The sequence below is a fragment of the Pseudonaja textilis genome, chromosome 7 (assembly GCF_049901715.1).
Source record: "Pseudonaja textilis isolate UNSWEBS1 chromosome 7, rPseTex1.2, whole genome shotgun sequence".
In the NCBI taxonomy this organism is placed as follows: domain Eukaryota; kingdom Metazoa; phylum Chordata; class Lepidosauria; order Squamata; family Elapidae; genus Pseudonaja; species Pseudonaja textilis.
In genome coordinates, this window is record NC_141996.1 from 22,035,212 (window position 1) to 22,056,642 (window position 21,431).

Sequence of the window (21,431 nt, forward strand, 5' to 3'; positions counted from 1 at the left end):
CTATTGCTGTTGCTATAAATCTGTTTCCTTTTAGGAAAATTGTCACAAAATTTGAGGCTGATATATTTGATTTCACAGTACAAAAACAACACAGTACAAAAACAACACTGATGTAAATATGGCTGGAAAATTCTCTTGCTCTGAAAAGCAAGTTTTAAAATAGTCCTTTTTTTAAAAAAAAAAAAAAGAGAGTGAAATGAATTATTCAGAAACTATTTACAGCAATTTACCAGCAGGCTTGCTCCACTTGACTGGTTCAATCTGTATCTCTTTCTCCAACTGCCAACTGTTTTTGAATTTAAATCAAAGCTTTGACATTAGCTTTTAAAACTAATGGTCTCAAGCTGCCATCAAAACCAGTTTTCTAAATAGTAGACAGGGGATGTCTACTATTTTTATGTTGATTTAACTTACCTAACATAGTGCCTGGGACATTGAAAAGTCCCAACAATGTGGAATGTACATGAATAGAAAAAGAGGGTTGTTTCATATTTGATACAAAATACTGCATTGATGAAAGTTTGGTTCACCTGTTTTGGGTCGGCTGTAGTCCAGCTGAAAGAAACTCAAACAATTTGAATGAAATCAAACGCAAAACAGTTTTGGGTATTCTGACAGGAAATAGAATTCAGGACAAGCATATTTAACTGCAAACATCTGTATAACCACTAGGTGACAGCAGAGGAAAAAAGTGTATTCTCACTGTTCGGGGATGTTCATATTTACAGCCTAGATCTTGTAGCCCTTGGCTGTATTATCAGATATATTATATCTCAGAAAAAATATTTATATATTCTTCAATGGCCTCTGTCTGGGAAAGAACAAGGAGAATGGAAATTATATTATTTCCACTCTTCTTTTCTTTATCAACTGTGAATGTTACTGATGTTCTCAGAAGTGCCCAGTAGTCATGAAAGAAAATATTTTGTCTTAATCTCATCTTAATATTGTAAGAAACATTCCTAACAGTCTTTAAAACTCTTAATTGTTGAATTGTTACTCCAGTATCTGCAAATAAGTAACATTCAACTTAGCAATATTCTCTAATTGTCTATTTGAGTTGATTTGGAATAATCCAAAACACATTTTAGAGTTAATAGTAATTCAGAAGTTGTGGATACTGTTAATACCACTGGAGCAAATTATGATATCAAGATATACTTTAATGAAGTGTACTGCCATTCCACAATTTTAGACAAGTGGCATTTTTCTTGCAATAATTTAAATGATTTTTGAAAACTTGATTAGCAGTTAGCTATCAAAATGAATGCCTTTATTATTCTGTAATTTTTTTAAGGCAAGGATTTACCTGCAATTTGCAAAACTAGGTTTACCCAAAAGTATAAATTATATGTGAATAAGAGCCAAAATCATACTTCTGTCCCAACATTCTCCTTGCAGCATTAAGTAAACCTCTGTTCACAAATGCTTCTGACCACGACCAAATCGGATTCTGACCAAAAGAAATCACAAAATTTTTGAATTTGGTCATGAACACATACTCCAGTAGTGATCAAACACAACCCCTGACCCAGAAATTCCTGAAAATGGAACATTAGAAAATGAAGAAATCGCCAAAGTTATGGAACGAATTATGGTAGTGACCAGAGCTTCTATTGTACTCCCATCAACTTTTCTTGAAATTAACCAAAGACTTAATGAAAATAATTAAGGGCAGAGCCTGGCTCAAAATGACCATTGCTGCAGTGAAGGAGGATACAAGTGTAGAAGTTACCTCAGCTGTAAATATCCACTGTATCTGGGGTCGTATAGTAAAATATCTTGTTATTCTGTGTGTGGCAGCCTATTGTTCACAACAGATAGGTGTAGTTTCACTGGACATCCTGACATGTCAAGTAGATGAAGGACAGCCAGTTTCTTATCTAGCATCCAAACTGATACAAAACAGTGTGTTCCTTCAGTCCATACAAAGAACATGACTTGTGATGTGCTCATGTCATCTACCATCTGAAACACATGGCACAGGTGAGCATCCGCCTTTATCTGTGTTCACAATAATGGGAAGTGATGAGCACTTCAACAGCCCACCCCCTCATTTTCACTTGCCCCCACAAGTATCTAGGGAGGAAGAGTGAGAAGCCTGGATCAAATGCTTAAGAAGGAGCGCATAGAACTGTTCTTTGCTGTCAGCTGCCCGAACAGTGCCAGCTTCTGATAACAAACTCAAGTATTTATTGCAGTTATAAATCTTTCACCACAGTAACACAAAGTGCAGAACAAACTGAAAGCTCTCTGCATAGAAAACAGGCAAGAGACCTTACTTTCAGCAAATGAGGCCAGAGAGACCAATTCAAGATTAGGAAGATCTAAGAATAATCCACATCCAATCCCATGTCCCAAATAACCCAACCACAGACCAGTCACGGATAGGAAATTAACATATTCATTTGCCACAAAGAGCCCATTCTAAAAATCATCTTTTTTATATAGCCCTATTTGATTTATCACTTACAGCTTTTATGTACACTGAGAGCTTATGTACCGAAGACAAATTCCTTGTGTGTCCAATCACACTTGACAGATAACGAATTCTATTCTATTCTATTCTATTCTATTCTATTCTATTCTATTCTATTCTATTCTATTCTATTCTATTCTTTGCTTGACTAATTGGCTGTGTCAAACTTCTTCCTTTTAAGTACAAGCCTTGACTTCTTTTTCTCTTAATTGTTAATGGACTTGGGCTCAAGAGTCGAATCAACTGAATCATCAGTACCTGTGACTCCTCAGGTTGCTGTGGCTGAATCTCTGTTTAGTTATCTCCTGGGATGTGAGCCAAGGCTCAGATTAATCAATTCTTCAGAAGTTCTTCAACTTTTGGATCATAGGCTTCCATAACATTGTCTCCCACTTAAGCCCTCTCCTATTGCTCTACGGGTTTAGCCTTTACAGGAAACATTAGGCGAAACTGCTAGACTAATCTCAGGACAGAAACATGGTCTTCTATTTTTTCTGCTCTTTAGATCTATATTCCTTCTAGTCAATGAGTTATTGGAGCTTCTGCCAATGTTTTCAAGATTCTAGAGTGCAGGTTACTTTGAACTATGTCAGGAAGTAGAAGCAAAATAGATGAGTGGTATGTTTAGGAAATGTAACAGGAATTAACAATAATCTGTGGAATATCAATGAGGCTTTCAAAGATAAAGGAGTTTCCTGAATGAGTCAAACATCAATTGTCCAGCTTTTTGATTGCAATTAATGTGATGATATCTAGACTAAGCCATCAATTGAAAGAGCAGGAACTGTAGAGAAAGAACTAGAATAGACCAGAATTTTTTATTGGCCATATGTGATTGGACACCCAAGGAATTTGCCTCTGGTTCACAAGCTCTCACTGTACATATACACAACAGAATGATAGGGCATAGATCATAGATCATAGTTATAGTCATTAATTGTAAGTTATCACAGGTGATAAACTATAGATACCAATAGGAGAAGGTGTTAGGGAAGATGAGGAAGATGAGGAAGTTGTTCATAATGTTAGTCACTAAAGTATGTATATGTTTCTATGGCCTTTTGGAATTGATCTTTAAATACCTGATGTGTGACTTGAAATTCCTGCAGATCTGAAGCTGACATTGCCTCACAAGTTTAAGGAGTGAAGACCATTTAGTCTCCAGGATCCACCACAAAGAATTTTGTCTCCAAGTAGCCATTGAATGATACTACATGTAGCTTTTATCATGTTCAATTAGATGCCATCATTTAATTCTTGTCTTGTTAGTAAATATCTGCAGTAGTATTTCATTATCCAAATGTTTTACATGAAATGCTCATTTTCCTATCTAAAGAATAGAGAGGCCTTATTAATGGACATGGTTAAAAATGCCAGGCTTAACAGTATAGTCTAATATGTGTCTCAATGGCATGGCATAATCCCATGCTTCTTTATTTAGATGTAAGCTTTCATGTGTGCTTTAGATTTATTCTCAGTATTGATCTACTAATGGAAGTTCTTATTCTCCAGAAGACCTATTATTAAAGACACTTCAAGGATAAATTGGGGAAGATTTTGAATTCACATCTCCCTTGTTTTTCAATCAGCCCAAAGAGGAGCTGGCACATTTTTCCCACAGTGGAGGAGATAGTAGGAATGTACATAAATTAGCTCTTCGCATCATTTTCACTTTCATAGCAATGAATCTGCAGGGATTTATTGTCATAGAAACTTCAATGGCTCCTGAATTGACCATAGAATCTCTCTGACATAAACCCAGGGTGCACATGAGACAAATTTTTGTTTTCTTCCTAAGCAAATATATTTAAGTATTTTGATATGAATGTACTATATTATTTATTCAATTTATAATATATTAGTGTGTCATTTTTTTCATTTCTGCTCAGATACCACAGCAGCAATCTTGCTGAGATACATTAAATGGAATCCTTGTAAAGAGCTGAGTGAATGCATATTATGATTTCTACTGTATTTTTCTTGAATTTCCTTTTATGAAGGTAATAATTTAAAAGCCTATAATTGATAAAATTATAAACATGAATTTTTATTTCTGTAGGTTGGAGAAAAGCCTGTGAAAGACAATTTTTGTCCTCCGCCATATGCTCACTATGAGGTGCCTCCAAGTTTTTATCGCTCAACAATGATTCTTAAACCCCAGTTAGGACTTGGTGCTGTTTCCAGGTTGCCATCTGCAAAAAGCAGGATTTTGATTTCCAGTCAAAGATCTTCAGCAAGCTGCATCCATCCTCAAGCACCAATACCCAGTTCAACGCTATTCCATCCTGATACTTCAGGTGATCAATTAATCTATTTGGCTGAGCTAGTAAATCATAAATCATAATGATAGACTGAACTTAATCACAATGTAAAGGAAATTTAGAATATTGTACCCAAAGGGTATTAGATCACTAAGTTGTCTGATTAAGTCTGTCTTAAGTAAACTCAGTCTATGTTTTAATTATAACAGCAAATCACCAATCTTTGAGTTCGATTGTAGTTTGGTTTGGTTGTCTGGTTTGATTTAGGCAGGACTGAAACATGATCAGAAGTTTGCCTTCTTAGTATATCAGTCTAACTATACTAGTTAGTGCTGCTGTCTTACACTACAGTTTTGCCTGTCTGTTACCATCTAGAAGTGTTGAACCACAATTTTCATCATCTCCCATAATCTCCAACCAGTATATTTTGTGTTTTGGAATATGGTTTGGGAAAGTCTGCTTAATCATCTGATCTGAAAGCCCCACTGAATACATTAGCTATTTTAAGAATGTTTACAGAACACTTTGACTATGTTAATCAATCAATTTTCTTGATGTGCACAGTAACATAAAGTATCCAAGCATATTGATTCATAACATAAGTTAACCGTGTGACCTTGTTGTACATGTTGTGTGAACACAGCTATAGGGTTCTTTGTATACTAGGTTAAAATCTGTAGGATTGTTGGTCAAATGTTGCAAAAATGACAAGGGATCTGCTTTCTCCCCCATGCTATCCTCTGCCAACAAGACTTTAACTATGAATACATTTACATCTTACAATGTAAGATGTAAATCCATCTAACAGTCAATTTTTAGTTTGTTCATATGTTTATTTTGGTGCCTTCAAGTCAATGTTGATTCCTGATGACTGCCTGGGCAAATCTCTGCAGTTTTCTTGGAAAATTTTCAGAAATGGTTTGCCATTGTCTGCTTTCAAGGGCTGAGATCATCAAGCTGGCTTTATGCCTAAAGTGGGACTAGAACCAGAGGTGTTATTCAGCAGGTTCTGACCAATTCTGGAGAAATTTTGAGTAGTTCGGAAAACTGGCAAATACCACCTTTGACTGGAGACTTTACAGTATCATTTCCCTGCCATGCCCACCAAGCCACCCTACAGAACCGGTAGTAAAAAAATTGAATCCCACCACTGACTAGAACTCATGGTTTCCTGGTATCTGGCCTGATGTCTCAACCACTACACCATACTATGTTATATATTAGGAAAATGTTTATTTTTGTATGTGAGCTATTGGATCTACTTGCAGTAGAAAATGCAACTGAACAGTTACAGGTTATATTTCTGGAGAATTCAGATGGTTTGTATTGGAGTGAATTTTAAAGCACCTCCATAAAAATGAACAATGCTTGTAATCAGATATGATCTAGTAGGATTTGTCTGTCTGAATATTAAACAAATGCAAGTTAAATGGAGATTGCTTTCACTCATCAATTGCTGGCATTCACTTTGATCCCCACCACAAATCATATGAATTTTAATGCAAATGTAGGGCTCTGCTCATCCATTTTACGCCATTTTTCCCTATCCCTGAGAACATTATCTCTGTTTGCACATGTTTAGAAAAATAAGAGCTGTAATCTGCTAGTGCCTCAGCTTTATTTTTCCCTGGGGTAAAACTACTATGATTCCATCAAATTAAGGATTATGTTGGGGACATGATGACATCATAAGACTCCATAATTTATAATTCCCTGGAAAATGATCTGTAGGGGTTAAAATGTTTGTGATACCAAAATAAATACGTTTAAATATTAAATACATATTTCAATTCTCCAATAGTAATTTAAGCCCATATTGGGTCATAAAATCACTTTGTGTAAGATAAAAAATACACTCTACTATAAAATAATTATTAAATTGTTATTGCACACAATAAAAAGTATTGTACGTATTATAATCATAAAGCTGTATATGTTGTTCCTATTTGTTTCAAAATTGCAAGGGAGAAATATCAACCTCAGTTTTGTTGCTTTTGAGTTCACACAGGAACTTCTGCATTCATTTTTCCATTGTTTTAAAAGAGAAATGTTACTTCCATTTTTTTTGTCTCATATCTATTATCCCATGTGAACATTAGGACAAACATATTTCTTAAAATGTGTTTTATTTTGGCTTTCCTGCTTTTCTGAAAATGTTCTCACTTTGCTTTTCAAACCTTCTAACACAAATATAAAAGCAGAATATGAAATTGCACATTGATATGCAATGTTTAGTTTACTATGTCTATTTAGAAATAAACCCCCTTGAGTTTAATGGAGCTTACTCTCAAGGTAGTGAATATAGAATTGCAGCTGCAATGCAATGACAGGATTTTCTGACTCCAGGCATATAAGCAACCAATTGGCAATTAGATCCCTGCTGATTTAGACTAATGAAAAATAGGCCTTGATTAACTTATCGTTTTCAGGAGAATAGTGAATGTAAACTTGCTAGAGTAAACTAAAGTGAGGTTGATTAGCTTATGGTTCAGCATTTTGTGGGAAACCCAGCTGTTTTCTAAACTCCCAAGAGTTAGCATGTTGTGTGAGCTAGGTCATCATGTTAAGCCATAGAATAATTTATTCATCTGGGCATAGTATGTTATGTGAACATCGCAATTGTGCTTGGTTAGCATGGGGTTAGGGTTAAGTGTTCTGTGAACCAGCCTTCTGCCTAGGTAGATCCTCCAGGAAAAAAACAACGGATAATCTTCATGGACTTCTCTCTTTACAATGGATTTTTTTTTGTAACACAAAACTAAAGGATGCAAGAGAAACTATCTTAAATATTCATCTTACAAATATCTGGCTTATCCAATTTTATTGTACTATTGTAATCATGATATAGGATTAGATTTAATGGAAAACCACACAAACAGACTTGTTAAATAAAGCAATCTTATACTTTAAATGTGTAAAATTTATTCACAGATAATAGATATTTTGTTTCACTGAATTTTATATGCAGCAGAATTGGGCAATCTACAACCTGCAGGACACCTGTAATATCTGATATTTTTGTCTGCAACCTTCTTGACTCTGGCAGCATGGCTTGCTACCAATTATTTAATATTTTTCAAAGTGTGGTTTCTTCTGGGTATAATCTAGAACCCATGTCTGATATATATGCTTACTACTAAAGATACAAGCAAGAGACCATTGAATTGGTACGGATGGGTTTTTTTTATTGTTGTCTAGTTTTTGCTATAATTTCTCCTGCCTTGCTGCTGTATTGTTTTACTGTTATTTTTCTATTCTTTTACTTTGTGAATCTCCCAGAGTCACTGGGAATTGGAGGGTGTACAAATTAAATAAATAACACAAAATAGTTTTGGATTGCAATCTAATGCAAACTTCTCTTGATATAGGTAAGCAAAGCTTTTAAGTGAACATTTATAAAATTATTTTGCCAGAAATGAACAATATGTTTCAATAATCCACAGCGTTATATATTGCATTTCCACCTGAACTTTGTTTTTTCCACTTCCATCATCCATATTTAATAAGAGACCTATGAGTTGAGAATAAAACTATCCTAAATCTATAGCTGTATAATATTTTTATTAAGTTCAACTAACAATAACACAAACAGATGTACATGTTTGGTAGTCCTCCTGAAGTTTTCATGAGGGAAAATGTTACTAACAAAACAAAATGAGGGACACAATGGAAAGAAGAAAGTTTCAAAATTAGACTAAATACTTTTAGATTGTAAGTTGTACAAGGAAATTGGTCTTCAAATGGAGTAACTGATTGAAGTCGAATTCCAAATTAAAGTTAATTTTGGGACAAAAGAAATAATTGTCACCTTCAATTATGAAGACTTAAGATCATTGCCCTACAAAGGGTTTGTCCCTAGCTTTAGTTCATGCTATAAGTTCCCTTAGCCTGGTAGTAAGGAGGAACAAAGAAACATTGGTCTTTATTCTGAAGATGGTTCAAGGACCGTCAAGTAAACTTTATAGCTGACTACAGAAGTGAATCTTCAATCTTTGTCAAACATTTATAGTGTCTTACATCCTCTATGATACTGATACTGATGCTTTAGTCTAGTCCATCAAACTTACAGGTTCACCTGACTCATCCTGTCTGTTTATGATAATCAGAAGAGTCCTAAAAACCCCAACTAATGTATTAAAAAGTGACTTTTTAAATCTCTGCCAATACATTTTTCTTTAGTTTGCTATGCAGTTTCTTATTTCTTTTTATCTGCCATAGTGTTTTTATGTGCTGTTAGGAGCAATGAAAGCAAGTTAACTGTCCTACAGAGAAGACAGATGACGAGCTACAAACAGTAGGTAGAGCTTCAATATTAATTACCTCTCAGGAATTTGAAAGGAAGGCCATTTTGCATGGCATCAAGAAGAGAGTAATAGAGAATTGATGAGTATCTCTGGGTTGTGCAAAGAGTCAGCTACTGCAGAGTAGAGATGCATTGTAGGGGGGCACCATATGTTATTACCCTGACCTTGAGAGACAGCCAAAGCAACAGTGTGCTAGTTAAGTGTGGACTGTGTGGCATGACAATTAAGTGAATATGTAGCTGACTCCAAAGTCAAAGAATCATCAAAGTAGAGAGGTATTGAATTGTGCCCTGGGCTTTGCACCTTTTCACATGTGTATTAATAACATCGATGAAGTGATGGGGGGAAATGCTTAGGGCATTTGTAGGGGATATCAAATTGGATGAGAGAGTTAGAAGATGAAAATAATCTTTAGACTTAGTCTTAAAACATTAAGACATATTAGCAGAAAACAACAGGTGAAGTTTGATAGAGGCAAGTGCAAAATTCTTCCACTTGGAAACAAAAGCCCAATGTACAGAATAGGAAAGAGACACTTGGTTTATAAGGTTAGATATAAGGGTGAGTGGTCGATAATCCATGGCAGTGGTTTGTCTCCATACTGCTGAATATCCGTGTAGGCAGGATACAGTGATTGCCATAGGGATGAGGGTCAGTGCCTCGGTAGCAGAGGTGGTATTCAGCAGGTTCTAACCAGTTCTGGAGAACCGGTAGCAGAAATGTTGAGTAGTTTGGAGAACTGACAAATACCGCTTCTGACTGGAGATTTTACAGTATCCTTCCCCTGTCATGCCTACTAAGCCACGCCCACAGAACTGGTAGTAAAAAAATTGAATTCTACTACTGCGGTAGGTACGTTTGAATATCTACCATGGCCAGGGAAAGTTTTCTGAGGCTGAGGAAAAGATGGAGAAAGAATTGAGAGAAAGTAGTTCCATCAAGGTTGTAATGTGCAGACTGCAGAGGAAGGTCCAGTGGCAAGATGAGAGGGAGTCACTTGCAGCTGCTTGCTTCTCATGATCAAAGGCCATCTGATAAGTTGCAAGATAGCGCTGGGCTCTAGTTATTCTTATGAAATGCCAGGTCTGTGCATAATAAGACCATCCTCACCCAGGGTTTGACTGTCAATTAGACAGCCAACCACATATGTATAACAATGATCTGGTTGGACTGAGAGGAAAAATTCCCTCATCAAGCTGTTGGTCGAACACAACACACAGGGTTGTCATGGACAGGCCACAGTATGCTCGTGTAATATCTATGCTTCATGAGCTCAGAGGTGGTAATCAGCCAGTTCTGACAGCTTCTGGAGAACTGGTATGAGAAATTTTGAGTAGTTCAGAGAACTGGCAAATACCACCTCTGGTTGGCCCTGCCCCCATCTATTCTCTGCCTCCCAAGTCCCAGGTGATCGGCTGGGTCTTCTTTTGTTGCCTTGCACAGGACAACGGAGCTGGAAAGCAGATTAGTGGGCTGGGGAGGGAATGGGGATTTTACAGTATCCTTCCGCTGCCATGCCCACCAAGCCACGCCCACAGAACCAGTAGTAAAAAAAATTGAATATCACCACTGCATGAGCTGTATTGGTCATCTAAAATATATAAAGAAGAAGTTGGATGACTGTAGTAGACCTCTGATTGAAAGTAGTAATGTTAGACATAGAAAATCAATGTGACTAGGAAGGCAGATTATAGACTGAATCTGCAATATGCACACCACTTGCAAATGCCACTCTTCCATCTAAACTATCCCAAACTTTTGAGTCAAGGTCTAACAACTTTATACTAGGGTTGCTTCCTAAAAAATGATCAGAACCAGAAAAAACTATTGGGAACAGCCAGAACAAGATTTCTTTAGGTTTTAATTGATTCCAATGGAATGAATATTCTGTCAATAAAACACAGCTAATTTAATTATTTTCCATGTAATCCCTACCTTAAGGCACAACGAAGTATAGAAAGAAGCTCTGGAGCTACATCCAGAACTTTAATTAGTAGCCCAAAGATAGGAATTGTTCTTCTTTTCTGCATTATTATTCAGCACATAGAGAATGCTTCTGGAATTTGTATTAGAAAATTTCCAGAGTACAGGGTTACACTAGATTTAAAAGACAAACGATAAACAGCTTTTTATGAACTCTGATTTTTAGCTCAACTGGAAACTTCTCATAGGAGCTTTAAAAAAAAATCAATAAATGCCAGCAGAACCGAACACTTCCTTAAAGGTTTGGAGGCGAGGGAGAGAGAAATGCTTGGTTGCCCTTTAGCCTAATAGAGCTACCGGTATTGCTATGACTATTCTAAATTAAGAGAAATGAAGAATTAAAGTGCTGCAGGGATTTAGCAACAAGATAAGTAAAAATTGCTAATAATCTTTATTCTTAAACCTAATGTGAATAATGTTGAGCCAGAAACTAGACTTCCGAAGGAAGGCAGCTTCAGCAAGAATGATCTAAGTATTTGCAGTATATGCTAGAACCACTAAATATTTCTTTAAATAATGAATGTGTCCTGCCACAGATTCAAATGCAGTAATAAAGATTTTTATCTTCATACAGGGAGCACCGGAAGTCTTGCATAGTGTGGAATGTAATGGCTCTTAAGCAAAACTAACGGTGTTTATCTATAAAGTCACTGAAACTGAAGTACCTTTATACCTCAGAGAATCATTTGATGTGGACATTAATATGTTATTTAGTTTCACACTGTGTTAGCCTTTGTTGCTTACCTGAGTTTTTGATAGTGTTTGTTTATTATTTATTTATTTATTAAATTTATTTGTCCCACGTATCAAAATGGCTCTGGGTATCTTATAGTATTAAAACATTAAAGCATTAACAGATAAATATTTCTAAAATGATAAAAATAGAAATTGCACTCTAAATAAAATTATATTTAAAAGATGGAGACAGAGGTGGGGTTGCCTCTTAAATCAACCCCAGAGGTGGTCTTCAGCAGGTTCTGACAGTTCTGGAGAACCGGTAACGGAAATTTTGAGTAGTTCGGAGAACCGGCAAATACCACTTCTGACTGGCCCCGCCCCATCTATTCTCTGCCTCCTGAGTCCCAGCTGATCGGCTGGGTCTTCTTTTGTTCCCCTGCACAGGAGAATGGAGCTGGAAAGCAGGTTAATGGGGTGGGGAAGAAATAAGGATTTTACAGTAACCTTCCTCTGCCATGCCCACCAAGCCATGCCCACAGAACCAGTAGTAAAAAAATTTGAATCCCACCACTGATCAACCCCCTCCAGTGTGATGGTCCCCTATTGGAGCCCCAAACCATCTGGCAGAGCCAAGTCTTCAGGCCCATGTCTCCCATGACAGCCAACCTGACCCGGTTGTTAAATTATTTGAATCCCACCACTGGAAATGCGGTTATGGTTCCAGAGGCTCTAAAAATATCTTCTAAATCAGCCACAATGTTTGCATATAGTCACTGTCAGAAACAAAATGAATCACATTAAGGGTTCCTTTAACAAGGGTGAGTCATACACTAAGTCTTACCCAAATAAGTCGAACAATTAAAATCAGAGAAAGCAGCATCTTGGTTAGCACCGATACAAGCATCATTTACGCTGGGCTTATAGATACTGCATTGTGTGATCCTTAATGTGCAGTGTACATCAATTGTACAAAACATTGAATCCTATATAATTTTATTTATTCAATTTCTATAGCTGCCCTTGTCAATCCAATTGACTTGGGTGTCAAACAATATCACAATAATTAATGTCATCAAAACACCTAAAACAATAATACTCACAAATTATACATATATACAGTAGAAGATTACCTTAATAATCACCTAAAAAATAACAGTGCAACCAGGTAACAGGGCTCCTAACACTTTCAAAACTCCAGGCTTGAGTACATAGACATATCTTTAAAACTTTATAAAAGGCTGACAAAGTCAGGGCCACTCTAAGTTCTGAAGGAAGAGTAACCTGTACATAAAATGTTGAACGTTATATGCAAATTTTGTCAGTGTACAGATCAATTATATATAATATGTGAGCACTCAATACTACTGAAAAGATGGTTGGGGAATTCTAACGAACAAAGTTATTAAATAGTAAGTGCCTTTGCTGTAACTCTTTGTTAGAAGCTTATATTAAATTTTACTGAACTGTCACTGAAAAATATCATTCCATGTAGGGGATGCTTCAACATTACTTGCCTTGCCTGCTATTAACTTTCTTCAATAACAGGAACAACAGCCTAGTCATAATGGTCCTGTAATTCATTTAATGTAATCTAGTGTATTAGCCTTGCTGGACCAGATCAAGACCCATTTTAGTCCAGCCTTTTCTTTCCCCCAACTAGTTTCATCTGTGATGTTCCCCTACAACCCGAATGTTGAACATTACCTTTGATACATATCCCCTATGAATTTAATCTCCCCTTAAAAGTATGCAAATTGTTCACCATTACCACATTTTTGGATGATCCCTGGTCTGTTTTTTTAGAGAAGGAGAATATTTCTCTTTGTCAGACCATACAGGGTTTTATAGATCACCATGGTCATCTTTTGTACAAGCTGAAGAGTCACAGATATTCTGGCATTTTCTCATGAAGAAGATGTTTGACATTTGACTACCTTTTTCTGCACTTTTTATAGCTCTATCATGTGCCTTTTTCAAATAGGATAAAAGTCTGGTAGAAGAGAATATATGTAACTCAGGGTTGAACTATGGAGTTCTTGGTATTCCCTTTATTTGCTCCCTGTTTTTATATAATAGCTTGGTGGGGATGCCATTTTCTTGACAGAAAGAAACCAATAACAACCAAGGACAAAACCACATCTTCACCAACACAGGCAGGGCAAGTTGAGGTATTTAAGGGTCCCCAAACTTGACAACTTTAAGACTTGTGGACTTCAACTCCCAGAATTCTCAGCCAGCTCTGGGAACAAACATGGAACAAACCTCCTGCTTAATAGCATGAATGATATTACCTGGTTGGGTAATGAAATGCCTACAAGAAAATAACCAACTTCAGAGAACATCAAGGTCCACACAACAAATACTGTATTCCAGATACAAATGCATAAGGATACTACAGAATTGAGAGTTTTAATTTCAAATCCTTTCCTACACTGGAATTCAACTTTTTCACACTGTCACCAAGTCAGTATTCTCCCCACGCCCCCTGTTAAATTATTTAGCTCGGAGACTTAAAAAGACCTTCAAAATCCTTTGTCCTTTTGTTAAAAATAACTCAAGATATTCTGCTTTTTATAGCTAATCCTTCATCACCTATCTACTGAGCATCAACTCCATGACTTTTGCAATTTCCCTGTCCACATTCATATTATATCTGGGAATTAATTAAAAAATCTGAGTAAATTAACAGGTTTTGGTATCTTATTAAGCAAAGAACACTAAAACATTAAAACTGGTACTTGAGAGACTGAAGCCATAGTCAACTAGAGCAAAGTCATTAACTTGGATTGGAAGAAATCATAAAATAACAAAATAATAAATTGGGATTAAAAAAAGAAAATCATATGTGAGGAAGAAGAAGAAGGAAATCCGTGTCATTGCAGGAAGTAATTTAAAGAGGATTATTCCATCTCTCCCATGACAGATATTGCAGAGGACTTATAGAGTGGCCTTGAAGAACAGGAGCAAGAGCCACTGCTAAGGAAATTGTCAGATAAAAGGGGTTTGTTCCCAGGCCAAGAAAGTAATGTAAATAAACATCTCATACAAGGTCCTCCTTAGTTCGCATAAAGCTAAAGAGAGGAAGAGGGAAACACATTCAGGCTTGAAAGATTCTGTGACAGTGGCTGTTACAATAAAGGTACTATTGACCTATAGGCAGTGATGGGCTACTGGGTGGTTGGTGGGGCTCGGGCGAGCCCCTAGCTGTGATCTCTGGCTGGGCCCTTCCACCCACCCTTGTTCGATGTTTTCCCTAAATAACTAACTTTTCCCCCACCCAGGCTGCCCAGCTGAGTTCCGCACCACCCTGCTCTACTCACCAAAGCTGTCTGAGTTGATTAGCTGCCTGCTGAAGCTGTGTTTCAGCTCCAAAGCAGCGCGCACGAGCGAAGGGAGTATGGTGCGTGATCAGCAAGCCCCCTGTCAGTGAAAGTGCAGCCCACCTCTGCCTATAGAACATTGGTTTCTTAATCTGGTCTGCCTTGAAGATCTAATAGATACTAGAAATACATATTCATTTTACATATTGGCAACCATTTATATCCATTTTCTTTCTTTTTTTCTTGTTGAATCAAAACCGTCAGAATCCTGGCTGTGCTTCATTACTAAGGTGATAAAAGACCTTGCTTGGTCAAATCAATGGCCGTTTCAGTCCATCATTCTATGAGATGTCCATGATAAGCCACAAACAAGGAGCTAAATCCAATAGTAGTACTCTTCTGCTTCAATCCCTACCAGTTGGGCCTAGGAAGTTTGGAGCTTCTGACCCTGTAGGAAATATATACTGTTATGGCCCAGACCTTTTGGTAACCTTATACATCATTAATTGGTTTAAGCCACTTTTACAGGTTGAACCTAGGAATAGAATTGTATTTCCTCAATCCACACATTAATTGAAGCACACTTATGTATCGATTTTTGTATTTTTTCTGAATTTTGTAATGCAGTTATCTAATGAACAAATGAAAACACAATATGTATATTGAGGAAAGGGTGTGTATTACATTTCAATATGATTGCATTGTAAAATATATATAAGAATTTTTTTTACACACAATCAGTGTGTTAGCTCCAATGTACATGAAAATTAGAACAATCTATTATATATTTCTCAAAAATAAAAAGATGTGGACATAATTTAAAATAGAAAAAGTGACTTGTTCAAACCTGTTTCAACCTTTCCAATCTGGTGACTCTTACCAGATTTTGTGGAAGAGAATTTTGACTTTATGGTAGCTGTCAAATTTTTGTCTGCCCAGAATTTTACAGGATTTCAAATGTTTGATGTCCCTGGATTCTTATATCATGGAACAGGCAGAAACAAATCTTTTTTATCTAGTTTCTTTTCAATTATATGTTGATCACTTACAGCTTCTGTACATGTTGCTTTCTTTTGATCCATTTTAATTTTTTGCATTAAAAACATAATTGGTTGTGGATCACTTTAGATTTGATTCCAAATATTTTGTCACAAACATGGACGTGACTGCAATTCTTTGAAGCAGCTGCAGAAACCTAAGAAAAGAAATGTAAGCGCATTAAAGAGGAACAGAGGGGTCCATTGGAATCAAAATGGTGGCATCACTCGACCTAAGTCAAGGAATAACAAAAACAAAAATCCCTCCCTTCTGGGAGTCCCTCAGACCCGGCTTTGACATCAGCCTGGGGATCTCTGGGGATGGGTGAGATTTTGAGGTAGATCCATTGCTGATCGAATCTCTTTTGTATATGCCTTCTTTTAATATGATTGTGTTTGACATATATCTTTTTTTTTTCTACTTTCCTTTTTGCTATATGCTGCCCAGAGTCACTTCTTGTGAGATGGATGGCCAAATAACATTTATAACCAGGGGTGGGATTCTACCAGTTCGCACCTATTCGCTAGAACCGGTTGTTAACATTCTAAGCAGTTCTGAGAACCGGTTGTAAGAAGAAATTACTGGCCTAATCCTGTAAGGAAGACAGGAAGGAAACATTCTGGTATTGCTTACAGAAACTGCCTCTCCATTAACCCTTATTGCATTCTTGGCAGGACTAGACTTCCTGTCTCTGGAACTTCTCTGGAGGTTTTTTTTCCTCCTTTGCTGGTACTTTGCTTGTGTGGAGTGACCATTCAAAGTTACAATGGAACTGAAAAAAGTGACTTGTGATCATTTTTCACACTTACGACTGTTGCAGCTTCCCCATAGTCATGAAAGGCCAGGCGAGGAGATGCATGCCTCGATGTGAGTGATATTGAGTTTGCCATGCCCAGCCAATAACATGACCACCAAGCCATGTCTACCCAGTCACATGACCACCAAGCCATGCCCACTAACCAAGCCACGCCCACAGAACTGGTTGTTAAAAAAGTTGAATCCCACCCCGTTTGTAACTAAATAAACCAGCCAAGGAATTGTTTTCTTTTCAATGCCATTCTTGTTTGTTCTGACAAGATCCAACAATATATCTTCACTTTTTTTAAAAAAAATGCATGCAACAATTTTATTTATTTTTTCCAGTTGATCTTAAAAAAGGCCCAGGTCCAAATGCTACAAAATCGAATCTTCCAAAGCCCTGTCAGTCCGGACTTCGCCCTCCTGGTTATTCACGGTTACCGCCAGCTAAACTCACCACGTTTGGTTTTGTCAGGAGCTCCAGTGTCTCCTCAATCTCAAGCAAATCAAGTGACAGAGTCCAGAGTGATCAAAGCAAGACAGCCAATCGTAAGTCTGATTTTCACTCCTGATATATCTGTTGCAGAGAAATAAAGAAAAATACTTATTGTGTGTTAGCAGCATATTTCTGTTTGCTGTTGAATTTTATGACATATATATATAATGTTTGATAAATATTTTCTAATAATAAATTACTTGTATAGGATTTTCCTCTAAAAGTTGCTGAAGAACACATCTCATAACCATTTTTGTATGCAAACATTCTATGTATGTGCACGCACGTATGCACACACAGATAAATGAACTACTTTCAAAGCAGATTCAAGTACAGTAGACTTCTTGCTTCAGCATACTATGGTTAAGGGAAAAAAATCTGTTATCTCTGTACATATAACGCCAAGAACTCTTAGCTGAACTTTCATCTCAAATCCTATTTTTTTGGTAGTAAATTTGTTTATTTGATTAAGTACAGAATAACCACATGACAAGGAGTATTCTCATTATGGAATCTATATTTTCTATGAACTCAGAGCACAAGGAAGGATTGTTGGGTTTTTAAATGTCAGCTTCTCTCTTTGAAGACCAGAGTCTACGTGAACCATCTCAATTTCAAAGCAACTGTTATCACTCCTCAAGTGGTTCAAATTCAGGATGCCAGCTTGTACAAAAGCTAGACGATTTTAACTGATGTAGAGTCCTAAATCTTTCAGTGTTTATGTTACTTTCAAATGAATTGCAAGAAATAAAACACGAAGTAGGCCACAATCAATCCCAAGGGCTTGCATAATAGATTTAATAATTGGTGGAATCATCCAGATCTTTTGAGTTTAGTATCTTACTAAAATACAAATAGCCAAAGTACAAATACATGCAAATGCCTCTTGGTGCCATCACACTTCTCTGATGCACACAGCAGACTATGCAGAGAAAGTTCAAGGAGTTAAGAGATCCTACACAAATTAAATGAGATTTAAATTTGTCAGGGTGGGAAACCTACGGTAGTTCTTGCTGGAGTTTTGAGAAGTTGTAGTTCAGTAATATGTCAAATGCTGTGTATAGTTAGCCCACTCAGAAATATTAATTGCTGTTTTCTAAGTTAGCCTGTATTGGTTCTTAATTAGGAGAGTGGCTGCTAGGTGCAAATTTTCTCAGTTGCTTTTTTGCTTTCTAATCTGTTTGCCACTATTAATTAATAGTGTTAGGGAAAGAGTCAAAACGATATTATTCAGGAAAGGAAAATGGAAAAAGCTTCCAGATGGAGGTTTTTTTTTAATGTAGCATCAGAGATTCTAATGCGTAATGTGCTTTGGTAATCTATACCACAGGTAGAAATGATATGGGGCATGAGAATCAGAAATATATTCTGCAGTATCATTCTTGTTTTTCTTTTTTCTTTTCAGAATAAAGATATTCAGTTCAAGTACATTTTTAAAAAGCCTGAATAACCTGTGCATGAGATTATTAGAAAACTATTATTGAATGAGTCCAAGGAATTAGTTTATCTTTAAATTGTGTCTTACATTTAATTCCTGTGGCACAAGGGAGAGTTAGAATGAGATGCAATCCCATTGCAGAAGATAGAGAACTTGGTAAATTACACGCAGTTGGTTTAGGACATTTTCATGAATCAAAACATTACAGGTAATCCTCAATTTACAGCTGATTGTTTAATGACTATTCAAAGTTATGACAGCCTTGGAAAAAGTTACTTGCAACTTGTCGAACTACCTCCCCCCAGTCACATGATTGCATTTTGGGTCACTTGTTTGCAAGTTTTAACTTCCCACAATAACCTGATCTCATTTTGTGATATCTTTTGCAGTTTTCTGCAAACAAATTCCAAAGAAAAGACCCTTCCCTCCAAAAAAAAAAAAAAAGATGTGGTACATGAAGTCCTTTGATTAATGTTATAATATGGCCTGTTATATGGTCTTTTGGAAGTAATCCATTTACACTTCCTGTAAGAGCTTTCTCTGTTTGAGGAGAAGAGGATATGACCTTACTCCATTTTGACTCTGACTTTGATTTTTGACGCACTGCTTTTTCAGTTGCTACCATCATTGGCATGTGGTCTTCACAAGATATGTGTATGGTAATGCAGCCCTTGAGAAACAAAAAAAATATGTTCACTTCACATTACTTTAATCCTTTCCTCCTCTCAACAGCTCATCTGTTTATCTGAAATGGCCTAAATGCTTTATTCATCAAGATCTTGGCCACCATCTTGATTTTTTTGACTCCTTTGCAGATGACCCTGGATGCCAGGTCCTCAAGGACTTTTCCTTCAATGTGTCTGAATAGCACTATCATAGTAATATATAATTCCATAGGAGCTTTATGGCTCACTTGCCAATATTTGGCTGAGCCTAAAAGAAATCTTGGTGTGTTATGTGTAATTTTATCTAACCATCCCACTATGCTAATTGTCCAAACTTCATTATGACAGAAAACCATAAATAAATGTGTGGCTTTTCTAAAGTGGGCTAGACACTGTTGTTATATGTTGTGATTAGTATGCAGCTTTATAGTCACATACATGATAAATATGACAATACTGCTGTGATAAACAAACAGTTTTTAAAGAACAGTTTCTATTTACTAAGAATGAAAGGGAATAAAATAACTCTGCAACACAAAGTGTATTTATTGCATTTTAGTAAATTGAGTTTTCAGGGAGGTTATCATTCAGTTTGATTGCTGTTCTTCTTGCTCACATAAAAATCAACTGTGGATGTAACTTGTACCAATTAGTCAGAGAAATGGCTAGTGTTAAAACTTCTTGTTGCATTTGTAATATAACGCTGGCGAAGAACTAACCAAAATACATTCACATAAGTATGGAATGCAAGAATATTACCACATTTGAATATATATATATATATTTTATTAAATATCAGATTCTTCACAACCAGATATGGTCAGATACCTACATTTTCCCCAGTCTAAGAGGAGAACATAAGGAATAACATTAAATCAGTGCATTTTTCTGCTTGATGTGCAGTTCTCCAATGTAGTTTTTAAAAAGCCTCTTGTTGGGCTAAGTATGCTGCTGCTTCTTTTTACAGGACCATTAATCACTTATGAAAATAATGACTTTGGGGAGTGGAGAAATGAAAAAAATGTTTTTGCTTTCTTTAAATGTCGGGTGCACTTTTCCTTTTCTTTTTTTCTCCCCCTTCTTCAGAGAAAAATAAATCTTGAAAGTGTGGCATGAATGGCACAATTTCTTGAATCATTCTAGAGCAACAGAAGCTGTAGGGAAGTTTTCTGGTTGCTTAAAATACAGTATATGAAACAAAGAAAAAGAAAATCCTCAGCAAGAACTTTTTATTTTTATGACAGGACATTTCTTAAAATAAGAAAATGCTATATGTGGACTTGAGTATACATAGTTTAAAAATGAATGTACCCCATTGAGTAGCAATTGAAGACAGAAAGCAGGAAACTCGCCTACTTCCTTTTCTCAGCCATAGGCTTTTATTTCTCTAAAAATGTCAACATTGCTAGTGTGGTTGGGTTTCACCCAAACCATTATTCAAACAGAAGGGTAACAGGCAGAGATTCAAGAGCACAGTTCTTGGATAAGCTGGTTTCTTACAGACATTAGAAAAGCCAGTGGAGGTAGTCCTTGACTGACAGTAGTTCATTTAATGACCGTTCAAAGTTACAGTAGCCCTGGAAAAAGTGATTTATGACCGTTTTTCACACTTACAACCATTGTGGTATCTCCATGGTCAGATGATCAAAATTCAGATACTTGGCAACTGATTTACATTTATGACTGTTGCAATGCCCGATGGTCTGTGATCAAATCAACATCTTTAGAGTTCTCCTAAAAACCTAATTGGAGGTGTGGGGGGTGGGAAGTGGGGGGAAAATGCAGTTTGGGATGTTAATGCTGTTAATGTTGTCAGCCTCCGTATATGTTCAGTCCATCTACCTGTAAAATGAAAGCATATACAGGTAATCCTTGGCTTGCGACCACAGTTGGGACCAGATTTTCTATCACTAAGTGGTGCAGTCATAAAGCAAGATGCTATGCAACCACATTGCTAATGGCTGCATATAA

The 21,431-nt window shown here is 36.5% G+C and overlaps 1 protein-coding gene across 1 annotated transcript in view; it reads left to right on the top strand.

Annotated features, from left to right (window-relative positions):
• LOC148125264 (microtubule-associated tumor suppressor candidate 2-like) overlaps positions 1–18,767 on the top strand; it is a 109,669-nt gene extending 90,902 nt beyond the window's left edge. Inside the window, exons 3-5 of the mRNA XM_087937880.1 lie at positions 4,539–4,776; positions 17,207–17,410; positions 18,763–18,767. Coding sequence (XP_087794006.1) covers positions 4,539–4,776; positions 17,207–17,410; positions 18,763–18,767 — 447 coding nt within the window. The remainder of the gene's footprint in view (positions 1–4,538; positions 4,777–17,206; positions 17,411–18,762) is intronic.
• The last annotated feature ends 2,664 nt before the right edge of the window (positions 18,768–21,431 follow it).